Genomic DNA, 13858 nt, shown 5'->3' with positions numbered 1-13858 from the left:
TTTCACTGTTAACATTTTTCAGGATTATTCTGACCCCTTTGATGTTGTTGTGCGACATGTTATGCCTATGTTACAGATACATGCAGCATTTAGTAGGTTTTGTCTAGTATTGTTTTGTTTGCTTTGATGTTGTAACACATGGGATGAGACGATGTTTCTTTTATTTGGATGATTGTTGAGTTGTTTTTCGAAACTGATGTTTTATTTGAGTGATTTTGTTTTACGAGACCATGTAAAGGTGTTATTAAATGTTTTATATTTTTGCTATGAGTGTTTAATTTGATGACAAGTTTTTATTTTGAGAATGTGTGACACTTTTTGGTAAAAAATACTCTGACTTATTGTATAAAATTGAGCATCGGATTTACGGTGTTATTGTTAGGCTCAACTATGTGTGATTTTTGTGGTGTCCAGTGTTTTACATGCAATGATGGACAAACTTATTGTGATGCCATTATGGATAAACATTGTCCATTTTAAATTGACAGGGCAGATTTTCTCCAGAAATATTCAACAGTGGATAGATTACAATCTCAAGTTTGAAGGAGGAGTGAATCAAGAGGCTTAGTGGAGGAGTCTATGGAGTGAATCAAGAGGCTTTGTTAATGAGTTCTCAAAAATTAAAAAAATTAAATAGTAAAATAAAATTAGTTAATGAAATGTAAATGTTGGTTAATATATTTATAATTTAGTGTCAGAACATGGTTAATAGTATACATTTTGTTGGTTAATGAGGTATTAGTAAAATAATTAGTTAATGATTTATATTTTATGGTTAATACAATTGTAAAGTTGGTTAATGACACAACATCATATTTGTATTATAAAATAAATTATAAAAATAAATAATTTTTTTAAAAATAAAATATGTTTTTTAAAAATAATATTATTTTATTAAAAAATACTGTTTACTGTATAAATATACAGATTAGTATATACGGTATAGGTATTGGTGTAAAAAAATGGTGTAAAAATAGAAGAGCGGAAAAGTAATAACATCCAACAACAATGATAGTGTTGGAAAGAGAGCTCTTGTTAAAAAAAATCTACTATTGATGCTTTCCCAAATCAAAATAAACTAATCGACTAGTAATTGTATTATAATTAGTCTTTTTTTAATCTATTATAATTAGTGATTAAATATTACACCATTGACTTTCTAATTGTATTATAATGAGTCCCTTTTTTTACTCAATTATAATTAGTCATTGAATATTAATTCAATTATTGACGTATTTCTAAAACATAATACATAATAAGTAATTGTATCATAATATATTGGATCCATAGTCTTATAAAAGGTATACAAGAGTTGGTGATTAACTTACCAATCAAACACACAAAAGCCAATAATCTCAAATTGTGAAAATGTCTAAACTTATCTTTCGGGAATACATTGGTGTGAACCAATCTTCAACAAGTTTAACTGGTTTTCCAACTGAAATCATCAACACCAAAAACTTTGAATTCCACTTCATTTTGGGCTTTGCTAGTGAGGAGTATGACAAAAATGGAAAAGGCAAAGGAATTTTCAAAGAAACTTGGGATGTGGATTACTTCGGTCCAGAGAAAGTGAAAATTTTGAAGGAAAACAATCCAAATGTTAAGGTGGTAATAAGCATCGGAGGTCGTGATGTTAAAACTCCATTTGATCCTGTTGAGGAATATTCTTGGGATAGGAAGGCTGTAAAATCACTCAAAGAGCTTATCGGAAAATACAAGAATGATAGCGGTAACATGATTGATGGCATTGACATCAATTATGAAACTATCAAAACTAATAATGACCTATTCGTTAAGTGCATAAGCCGAGTTATAACACAACTCAAGAATGATCTTGGCCTAAATATTAACGTGGTATCCATTGCTCTATCTGAGAAAAATGAACCCTACTACCGCACTTTGTATTATGCTAACAAAGACAATATCAATTGGGTTGACTATCAATTCTATGATCAAGAAAAACTTGTATCTTCAGCTGAGGCCTTTATAGAGATATATAACAATTTAATAAAAGACTACGGTCCTGATAAAGTCCTTCCCGGAATTAGCACCGACCCAATTGACACTAAGAATGTTAAGATTACACAACATAATTTCATTGATGGCTGCGTAAAACTATTACACTCGTCAAAACTCCCCGGGGTTTTTCTCTGGAACGCTAATGACTCTGCTAATCCCTCTGAGGGTGAGAACGAACCTTATGCCCTAGAGTATACCTTGCAAGACGCCCTCACCATATGAGGCGATAAGTAATCATTCATATTATGGTTCTAGTATCATAGGCTATATAGAGCTAGTTCCTAGTTTCCAAGCTCTATATGCTTTAGTCGTTTATATATGTGTTAAATAAGACCTATGAGTGCTGCTTCACTATGCACTTATTTCATGTGTGTTTTCTTATTATGTTGTAAGTGTGGAGAATGACTTCTCATGCATTAATATATGTGCTTGTAATATGGTTTAATAATAAGGAGCACTTGTTTTTTGCATATTTTATTTTATGTTTTAAATTTATAAAAGTAGAACTATTAAGTGAGTTTAAGAATTGAAAGATACAAGTTTAGAGCTTTGGATTCAAAAATCTAAGTTTTATTGTTTGTTAAGGAAAAAAAGGTTTTTGTTCTCTGGGAATAAATTATCATGTTTTTGTTGTCGTTTTCATTTTTGTCATGAATTTAAGTGGAGTCTACTACAGAACCTGGTTTAGCCGCATGTCCTTCCCTCCACTTATGGTATTTCTTAAGGTGTGCTCTTGTTCATTAGAGTCGCTTTCTTATCTAATTGTGACTTGTGAACTTGTAGATATGGCATCTTGCTTTTTGATTTTGAGATTTTTACTTAGTTGGGGGCATGTCTAAGATTATAGGTTGTCTAATTATGATTTGGCATTTGCTGCTTTAATCTATTTAGAAATCTATTTTTGATGCATTTTTTTTTATTGAAAGTATATACACATGCATTACTTAAAACATAAGAGTATTTCAACTCCATGGAAATTATATCTTTGTGGGCTTCATCATTAGTTTCTAAGGTAAGAGCCACGTGCGATTTACACCACAAAAGAGCGAGTGCTTGAGAAAATGTTAAAAGAGAGTTGTTTTAGTCTCGCTGTGGGTTCAATATTGCATAGACCAAATATTCTCCCATCGAATATAACTCCCCGTGTGAACAGTAAATAGGTATGATTATCTTTATGATTCACTCTACCCCTTTTTACTGAGTGATTTGAACTTTGAAGTGCTAATTTTATAGGTCCATTTCATACAACCACATCAAAGCAGCATGTACCACCATATTAACAATTATCATTGACAATTTTGGTTCCCAAACTGAATAATGGCGTTGTCTTTGGGAATGAATTCCTGATTCCTGCGAATATCCACCACCAAATCTCTTCTGATTCAATTAGAAATTTCTTGTTTCGATCATATTTCTCCAATTCAAGCCTCGACCACTTTGATACGTTAAGATCGTAGCAGCTTCAAATTTTATTCCTGGAGATTCTTCAAAGTTCCTTGAATCAAGATCATCTTCAGTCTTCTCTAGAGACATGATCGGAGGGGATCCAATCAGATAAGTAGAGTCTCAACCGCAAGGTTCTCTTAAATTAACTTCGTCTTTTACAAGATCTTATGTTTAAGAGATTCTGTATTGGTATATTTAAAAAGGACCGACAACTGCTCGTTTGTTAGCTCGGTATTTGGGTGGACTTGTTATATTGTTTCAAGACCTTCACATATTTGGGTGGACTTGTTATATTGTTTCAAGACCTTTACATACCTATTGGTAACACGGAAATATATCGTATATTTGACTTAATTTACATAGATTATTTCTCTATTTTATTTATGTTGGTATTACGCTGATATTTTTATTTCATTTCAGGTATTTAACATTTCTAGGCTTGCACAAGAAAATGATCAAAAAAGGAGGTAAAATGATGAAGAAAATATAAAAAGTGTAGAAGAATAGAAAAGGGGTGAAAGAATGAAATAAATGGAAGAAATGAAGAAGCATGACCCATAGTGCAAAGAGCCAGACCAAGGCCCAAAAGGAGCGCTTGGCCCAGCAAGGAGAGTGACGCCTGTCATTCCTCCCCTGCCGCTCGCCACCCCTCCTTAAAAGTGTGTGACGTTTGTCACACACTCTGACGCACTCCTGCCTCCTATTTTCTAGCCTCCTAAACTTCCTCTTTAGACTCAATTCTGGAAACGGAAGCAGCAAAATCTCCTCCTATATTCTCTCAACCTAGCTGAATTCAAGCATTATAAATACTAAGCAGTTTTCAGTAAAGGCTCTCCTTCACCGTCCAAAAATTGATAGCATTTTTACTTTTAGTTCCGTTCAAATTTTCCTAACCATTTAGCAATAGTCTTCTACACTGGAAAGCTATTGCACCCTAGTTTTTTCCAGCTTCAGACTTTTTTTTAGTTTTTAGTATTCAATTTGTTTTCTACAATCGATTTGTGTTCCGGATCAAAGCAAAGCCTACCAATCTGTGGAGGAGTGCTTTTAGTACTAGAAGATTCCCAATTTCAATTTCATATTTAATTCCAGGTTTTTATTTTCAGTTATAATTATTGCTTATTTTTGATTTATTAAATATGTCAGGATTGTTGTTTATCTGTTGTTTTTGTTCTGGTTTAATGTTTAATATTATGTCCAGCTAAATTTATTATACCGGTATGTAAGGTCACATAACCTAGGGGGTTTAGTAATACTGTTGGCATATTCATAATGAATGTTTTTTTTTTTTTTGGTTTCGAATTTCTAATATTAATTATTAACTGTTTTGTTACGAGAGTAAAAAACAGATAGAGGTTAAAATCAATAAAAACGAGAGTTTGAGGTTTTAACTAGACAGTAGGAATTGGACATTAACCTTTAATACAGCGAGAGCGCTTTAAGGGTTATTAGACTTCATTTGTTTTCAAAAATTATTTTTAGACTTTAATTGATATAGCGAGAGCTCTCACTTAGGTTTAATAATAAGATCCAAATCAATAAGCACGAGAGTGTGAGAGGAAGGTTTTTAAACAAATGATTTCTACTGAAAGGTGTTTTAAAAATGCGACTAGCGTCAACAGTTTACTAAATTCCCGAAGTCCGACCACTGTAAACAGGTATATTCACCTCTGATAATTTAATTTAATATAATTTTTATTTTCCCTTACTTCTCCCTTCTGATCCTAATAAACCATATCACTAGTTGTCATACCCAAAAATTTGCCCACTATATTTCAAGCCTTGATTTACAAAACAGCTCAAATGGTCAACATTCGACGGATTTGACCTAAAAAGTCACCCGTGGTCAAAATACAGTCAAAATCCTTGAATTTTTGTCAACATCAATATTTTGAAGTAACATTCATCATTTGATCAAGGGTTGATCATGATTCATCATAACTTTCACATGGAACAACAGAAATTTCCCAATCAAAGCCTAACTTGAAGGAAATTAAGTTCCCTACAACTTTGCCGCTCACATGCCAAGTCCAAAAATGCTTCATTTGGGAGATATGAGCCAAAACATTATAGGTCCTTTTTGAAAGTCAACCAAAAGCAGTTTTTTTGTCAAAGTCCATATCATCAAGATAAAATCTCCAAATGGAAAAAAGATTCCAAAGTGGCTTGTAGAAGACATATTGGGCTTTCCAAAAAATCCTAGAACTCCTCCATATCTTAAAAATTGAGGGAGATATAACCTTTTAAAGTTGACAAATATTTCGAGAAAGACATGGAGAAAATGATGGTCAAATTGGATTTTTTTGAAAATGGGCCTTTTCTTTTATGACCCAAACTTGCTTCTAAGGTTGTCAAGAGTGTCCAAGTTTAATCTCATGACTATTTGATTTTTATTTTATTTTTAGTGAATTTTTATTCATTTAAAGTGCAATTTAAAATCAAATAATTGAAGGAACATGAGAAGATTTGATTTGTTGTTGATTTTCAATCAATTGCAAATCACCTAAATGACATATTCTAGGTCCAGATTCGCGTAAGGATTGATTGGGAAGAGATGAGCTAAATTGAGACCAAAATAGGAATATTTCAATAAAAAAATATCCTTATTTCAATCAAAGGCTCAATCATCTAAATCAGTGGATTTTGATCAAGATTATCAACCTAATTCACACTCTATATATACCTAAAGTAATTCAGACGCAGGGATAAGGATTGCAACCCTAAGCAATTCGTGCAAAGCTCAAAAAATCCAAGAGAAAGTTCATATCGGTTTCCAAGTTGCAGGGTAATTTAAGAGGTTTTGGAGATCAAACAACGCTCCTGGATCACTCGTGAAGCTTTTCCAATCATCATCAACGTTCCAGGCATTCATAATCTCCCTCATTACCTCACGGTTTGCTTGAAATTTTTTAATGTCGATTACCATCTTTCACGCATCATAAATGAATTTCGATCATGTATCTGTGCTTAGAATGATGTTACCAATGATTCTAGATGAATTAATTGTTGTTTAATTGTTGTTTCAAAGATATGCCATGACTAGGGTTTTGAGCTCCAATTTGGGGATATTAGGTTAGAGGGACAATTGATCAAAATTAAGGTTACCATTGGGTTCGGGGGCTCACATATGGTTGATCTGGGTTGTCCTCTTGTGTCTATTGATGAGTATTTGCAGGTTTGGAGGTTGGAGACCTACGGCCACACCTAAAAACTGTTGCCAAAGGATCATGTGTTTCTGAAAATCCAAGGAGGAAGACAAAGACACAAGGCGCGCGTTCAGTTTTTTTTTTAATTTTCGAATTATATTTTATATATTATTTGTATCAGGTAGCCTCTTGACAGCGAATGATACATGGCCTAATGGTGAAGGAGAGGAGCGAGAATTCTTGTGCGTACAGGGACTGGATCGATCCCCAGTTCCCACAAGTTTATTTTATCATTTTGTTTGGACTGGCTTACCCAAGGATTCAATACCCGTGCTGTGTGCGTGTCCACCATACAGCTTCCAATCCTTACCGCTGGATCTGCATTTAAACAAGGACTGGAGGATCAGAGTGCAGGTCTCACCATGCACCATCAAGGACCATCACACAGGATCCACACCTAAGTCCTTTTCCTTTATTTTTTTTTTTTTTTGCGTTTTACTCTTTTGTTTTTTTTTTGTTTTTTTTGGTTTTGTTTTTATTTTGTTTATTTAATTAATTTAATTAATTCAATTAACCATTTAATTAATTAACCACTAACATATTATTAGTTAAAACTAAACAATTAGATATCAGGATTCCACTTAGTTTGTTAATTAATTTAGTAATTTAATTAGGATTAATTTAATTAAATAATCTAATAATTAGGTTAGATAATTAGGATAATTAGGTTAGTTAATTATGATGATTAGATTCGTTGGGTAATTAGGGTTAACTTTTAATTTAATCGGGATTAGTCGATTTTGAAATTAATTAGGTTAAAAACAAATAATTAATTTTTAGGGTTTGTTAGCCTCGATTAATTTAAAAACCCTAGTAGCCATAGGTGTCTTAGGTAGGTGTCGTCCATTAACTTAGTATCGTTTTTCATAAAACCTCATTCCCTAAAAATTAGGGTTCGCCTTATTGTTTTCAAAAACCTTTTAATTTTAACTTCCCTTTATTATTTGTCTTTTATTTTCATTTGCCTTTTTGCTTTGCCATTATTTATTCTATTAACCTGGTTAACTTGTTCCACATTTGGGGTTTGCCTTTATTATATTTTTATCATTTGCCTAATTTTGTATTTGCCCCAAAGCCTTGCAATAGCTTAGGTTTTCTATTATTTTGCTTCTATTCTTCTGCAGGTGTTTATTGTAATGGATTTAGGATTTTATTTTCTGCCTTTATTTTTCTGCCAACAGGTGTTTATTGTATTAGCGTAGGAACTTTTTAATTCTGCCTTTATTTTTAACTCCGTGGTTAGTAATCCTAGGGAGTGCAAGCCTTGCTAAAATTAACATAGCTCACTAATTACAAGATAAAATATCCGAACTGAATCACTTGATTGTGCCACACACACACCTTTAGGGTAACCTCTCTTGTTGCCTTGTTGCCTTATTGCCTGTTGCCTTTTAATTATGGTTATGAAATAGTTAAGTCCCTCGATTCCGAGGATACCTAAGCAAAACAAATGTTACCCTCAGTTCATTATCATCATCAATTTTGTCCCTCGAAGTTGCCTTGTAAATGATGATTGTCCCAATTGCTAAGGTATCCTTGCTTGTTGCCTAAAATGACTATTATATCCTTCCCTAAGAATACTTGCCTTCTTTATGGAAGGGACAGTCTTGTGGCGAACGATAATTTCGATGACCCTTTTTAAATCCAATGAAAGGACTACCTTCCCTCTTTATGGTATGGATAGCCCTTTCCCATTAAAGTTTAAAAGAACAGAAATTTTAAATTTAAGGGTAATTGTTTTTAATTGCTTGTGATCGTTAAAATAGCAAGTGTACTATTTTGCCTCTTGTAATAATAGGGAAAACTCCCCGAATATCGATCTCAGGGATTGCGTAGGAATAATGAGTTCAATTCAAGGTTCAATTAAACAAAAACTTCAATTGGGTTTTGTTTGGTGATTATCACTTAGCGAAAAGTAGAATAAGAAGTAAATGAATTTGACTCTGTAACAAATATGAGTAACATGCTATGGATAGTGGATGATTGACTCTGTAACAACTCTGGAATTTCTATTGCAATAACTTATTTTCAATAATCAATTATCGTTTCTTAAGGTTGTTTGATCCTAAGTCCTTAGTGAAAAACCTTTGATCCTTCATCCTAAACCCTAAGTCCTTAGAAGTTCACAATGAAATCAAGCAATTATGTTATCAAGAATATCTGATTGCTATAAGGTATTCCTAGTCCTAAGTAATATCTATTATAGCATATTCTCATGAAAGCATTATCAATGGTGGTCTAACCTAAACGATAATCATACATCAATTCCAATTTGTCCGAAAGGAAAAGCATTAGAAACATCAAGAGAATAAATTAACAACGAGAAAACATGATAGTTATTGCAATTACAAACTCAGAGTCATTACAAAGTAAAATCAGAGCCACCCCCCTAGCATTGGGGGGGGGGTTTAGCTACTCATAGTATTCAAAGAAAACACAATAACGAATAAAGACATTACAAGAAATTGGAGGAGATTGAATCTTCAATTGCTTCCGTTCATGAAGATCTTCTTCTCTCCCAAACCCTTGCTTTCTCCAATCTTCTATTGTATTCCTTTCTCCAATCTGTCAAAAGTCCCCTTCTCCTTACATAAAATGCGTTTAAGTAGCTTCAGTATCAGTCTCAGTGTCAGCAAAAAGTCCAAAGTACCCTTAATACAAGACAGAGTACAATAGATCAAAAAGTGAAGTTTATGTCTGCATCCATTTACACGGGCCGTGTTAATTTACACGGGTGCCCGTGTCGATTTTCTGATTCACGTGGCTTGGAATTCTGCATCAGGCCCAAAAACACGGGCAATGTTTTTTCACACGGGTGCCCGTTTTTTTTCACACGAGCAGTGTTAATTCACACGGGTGCCGGTGTTTATCCACTGTCTTGATGTCTTTTTATTCTTTCCCTTGGCTTTTCCACACGGGCAGTGTTGATTCACATGGGTGCCCGTGTTGACCTTCTGATTCTTCATAAACTTCCATCTCTCCGCCTTCCAGAGTCCCCAAATTGCGTCCATTGTTTCCTATGATCAAACACATCAACCTGAAACACTAACACTACCAAACAAAGGCATAAAGATGCTCTTTTGACATAAACTTTAAACAAAATGCTATGCAATACTATAAATTAATAAACATGATAAACTTAACATAAAAGCAATAAAACAATCGAATGTGTTACCGAAATGATGAATTTGTGCCGGATAAACGACAGAAACTTAATAGAAATGGTGACCGATCAGCTTGCTCCATCCAAATTCAAATTTCAAATGCCATTCCCACTCTTTTCAAATTACTTTCAAAAAGGCTACGTTTATTTTACAAGCTAAAGTCCTTATTCAAATCCTTTTTCTATTCACACACTACATTTCTAACGTTTTGAAAGCAAAGTGAACTAAGCTATTAAGAGCCCATGGATAACCATGGATACAAAGGGTGCTTACACCTTCCCTTTGTATAACTTACCCCCCGAACTCAATCTCTTTTAAAGGTCTTTTTCTGTTCTTTTAGCCTTTCTATAAATTGGATAAAATAAAAGTCGGTGGCGACTCTTGCTATCCGCACATTTCAAAAAGTCAGTTCTCCCACCGTATTACACTAGCCTTAGATTTACGTAGTAACAATAGATAACAATATGATCGATTCTTAGTCCCTTGGGATTCGATAATCTTTAAAGTTACGCGATAAGACTGTGCACTTGCAGTCAGATTCTTTAGACATAACAAGTTAATGCAAATCAAGTTTTTGGCGCCATTGCCGGGGACTAATTTAGTCGATATCATAACTCAACTGTTACATAGTAGAGACTAAGGCATTCTTACTTACTTATTTCCCTTTTTGTATGCCAAGTACTCGCTCTCGAGGTGAAGACTTAGTGCTACGTATTCCTATACCAGGGCATTCTATTACTATAACATGTTGAGTACGACGAAATCACAATCATACTCCTATTCCTGAACCTGTTGAAGAACCAGCCATGTATGAACAACCACGTCCTCTCAAATACTATGTTATTCATTCGCAAGCTGAGCCGCCCAATAGCATTGCTGCTCCCGCCATCGAGGCAAATAACTTTGAATTGAAGCCTTCACTGTTGTCAGCAGTACAACAAAATCAATTTTTTGGTAGTCCAACAGAGGACCCTAACCTACATTTATCAGTGTTCTTGCAATACGCAGACACAGTTAAAGCAAATGGCGTAACCTCAGAGGCGATAAGACTACGTCTTTTCCCTTTTTCGCTAAGGGATAGAGCTAAAGCTTGGCTCTAGTCTTTACCTGCCAACTTTGTCACTACCTGGAATGAGTTGAAGAAAGCCTTCTTACAACGATACTTTCCACCTAGCAAGACAGCAATGCTTAGAGCCCAGATTAATGGGTTTAGATAAAAAGACAACAAGTCTCTTTTCGAGGCTTGGGAAAGATACAAAGACATGTTGAGGCTGTGTCTGCATCACGGCCTAGAAGAATGGTTAATTATCCATACTTTCTATAATGGTCTCTTGTACAATACGAGATTGATAATAGACGCATCCGCAGGTGGCGCACTAATGGACAAAGCTTATGCCGATGCCTATGCACTTATCAAAAGTATGGCTTAAAACCGTTATCACTGGGGAAGCGAGAGAGCCCTAGTTGAAAGAATTCTGGAGAGAAACCTCCTACGAAAAATGGTATGTACGAGATTAGAAACCTTGACGGTGTCAACGCTAAAGTCGAAGCCCTAACCCAAAAGATTGAAAACCTGACCGTAGCACCTGTAGCCGCCATGGCTGTTGTGGCTCCAAACTGCGAAATATGCAGAGTATCTGGAAATGCTGAAACCGAGTGTCAGCTTTTAACAGAAGTTTCCCCCGAACCATTGAATTATGCTCAAGGAAGCCCCTACTCAAACACCTACAACTCAGGATGGAAAAATCACCCAAACTTCTAATATAAGAACAACAATGCGTTGTATGCTCCTAGCCAAGTACCTGCTATACCGTATGGATATCAAAAATCACTAGTAGCTGCTCCTAACGTCCCTAGGAAATCTTACCTAGAATTGATGATGGAAAACTTCATAGCTACCCAAGCTCAAACTAATAAGGACTTCCTGAATCAAAACGTACACACTAACTAGCAGATTAAACAGATAGCAAGCAAAGTAGACGCTTTAGCCACCCAGAACAAAATGCTTGAGACACAAATTTCTCAAGTGGAACAACAAAAAGCACCTACTTCTGTACCTGCATGCACTTTTCCTGGCCAACCAGAACCGAATCCAAAACGACATGCACATGCTATTATACTACGAAGTGGTACAGAGTTAAACGAACCATCTGAACCTAGACTTAAAAACCCAGCTGTGTACCAAAACCTTGGTAAGACAACTGATAAAGAAAGTGAACCCAAAGAAAAGGAGAAGGAAGATAAAGATGTTGAGGCTGTAGAAAAAGAAGTACAATACGTGCCTCCGCCACCTTATAAACCACCTATCCTATATCCTCAAAGATTCGAAAAATCTAAAAACGTATGGCAGTTTAAGAAATTTATTGAACTTCTTAAACAGTTAAACATCACAATTCCTTTTACTGAATCTATCACTCAAATACCCTCGTACGCTAAGTTCCTTAAGGAAATTTTGTCGAACAAGAAAAAGATAGAAGATAACAAAACCATTACACTTACTGCTGAGTGTAACGCGATAATTCAAAATAAAATGCCTCATAAGCTGAAAGACCCAGGAAGTTTTTCCATACCTTGTAACATAGGAAACTTTGTCATAGACAAAGCTCTATGCGACTTAGGAGCCAGTATTAGCTTAATGCCCCTATCCATATGCGAAAAGCTGGCAATGGGAGATCTAAGACCAACTAAGATGTCAATAATGCTATCTAGTAGACGTCATTGACGATTGTGTAAGAGAGATGAAATCAGTAGAAGAATCTTACTCTGATGTTTTAAAAATTCCAATGCCTCTGATATTTGAAGATGATAATTGGCGTGCCAAATATTGAGACAACAACTTGGACCTTAAGCCACTACCAAAGACCCTTAAATATGAATTCTTAGACACCGAGCTCAAACAACCAGTAATAGTCAACACAGACTTAGGAAAAACAAAAATCGAAAAACTATTGCAAGTTTTAAGAAAATACCCTTCTACTTTAGATTATAACATTGTTGATTTAAAAGGTATAAGTCCTTCCATATGTATGCATCACATTATGTTGGAAGAAGACTTTAAATCTTCAAGAGAACATCAAAGAAGGATTAACCTGATCCTAAGCATTGTAGTTAAGGACGAAGTAACCAAGCTTCTGAATGCAGGAATCATATATCCTATATCTGATAGTCAGTGGGTTAGCCTAGTCCATTGCGTACCCAAAAAAGGAGGCATAACAGTCACAATAAACAAAGCCGGCGAATCCATAGCAGAAAGAGTAATGAGTGGTGCAAGGATGTGCATTGACTATAGGAAATTGAATAAAGCCACTCGAAAGGACCATTTTCCTTTACCTTTTATCGATCAAATGTCGAACGATTGGATAAGCATTCTCATTACTGCTATCTTGATGGTTACTCAGGATTCTTCCAAATCCCTATTCACCCTGATGACCAAGAGAAAACTACTTTCACATGTACTTATGGCACATTCGCTCATCGACGAATGCCGTTTGGATTATGTAACGCTCCCGCGACATATTAGAGATGCATGATGTAAATTTTTGCTGACTTCATAGATGACATCATGAAAGTCTTTATGGACGACTATTCTGTATGTGGGCAAAGTTTCGAAGGATGCTTGTCAAACCTAGAAAGGGTGCTGGAAAGATGCGTACAAGTAAACCTCGTCTTAAACTGGGAGAAATGCCATTTTATGGTGAAACAAGGAACTGTGCTTGGACACATAGTGTCCGAAAAGGGGATTGAGATCGATAAAGCAAAAATTGAAGTTTTATAAAACCTCGAACCCCCAAAAACTGTAAGAGAAATACGAAGTTTCTTAGGACACGCCGGTTTCTACCGACGATTCATAAAATATTTCTTGAAGATTTCTAAACCTCTAACCAATCTCTTGATGAAAGACGTTGAATTCAATTTTGACGATAAATACTTAAAAGAATTTGAACAATTAAAAACAGCTCTTATATCCACACCAATCATGCAACCACCTAATGTGAGATTGCCATTCAAAATAATGTGCGA

At 34.9% G+C, this 13858-nt stretch overlaps 2 protein-coding genes across 2 annotated transcripts; both read left to right on the top strand.

Moving 5' to 3' along the window:
- The first annotated feature begins 1312 nt into the window (after window positions 1-1312).
- On the top strand, window positions 1313-2468 carry LOC131599584 (chitinase 2-like). Its single transcript, XM_058871884.1, has one exon. It carries the CDS (start codon window positions 1369-1371, stop codon window positions 2242-2244), a length of 876 nt encoding a protein of 291 aa, XP_058727867.1. The 5' UTR covers window positions 1313-1368; the 3' UTR covers window positions 2245-2468.
- A 9372-nt stretch (window positions 2469-11840) lies between these two features.
- Window positions 11841-12560, top strand: LOC131597755 (uncharacterized). The gene has a single exon (XM_058870431.1). It carries the CDS (start codon window positions 11841-11843, stop codon window positions 12558-12560), a length of 720 nt encoding a protein of 239 aa, XP_058726414.1.
- Window positions 12561-13858: the final 1298 nt, after the last annotated feature.

Source organism: Vicia villosa, linkage group LG4 (assembly GCF_029867415.1).
Source record: "Vicia villosa cultivar HV-30 ecotype Madison, WI linkage group LG4, Vvil1.0, whole genome shotgun sequence".
In the NCBI taxonomy this organism is placed as follows: Eukaryota; Viridiplantae; Streptophyta; class Magnoliopsida; order Fabales; family Fabaceae; genus Vicia; species Vicia villosa.
This window is presented reverse-complemented; position numbering and strand designations above follow the sequence as displayed.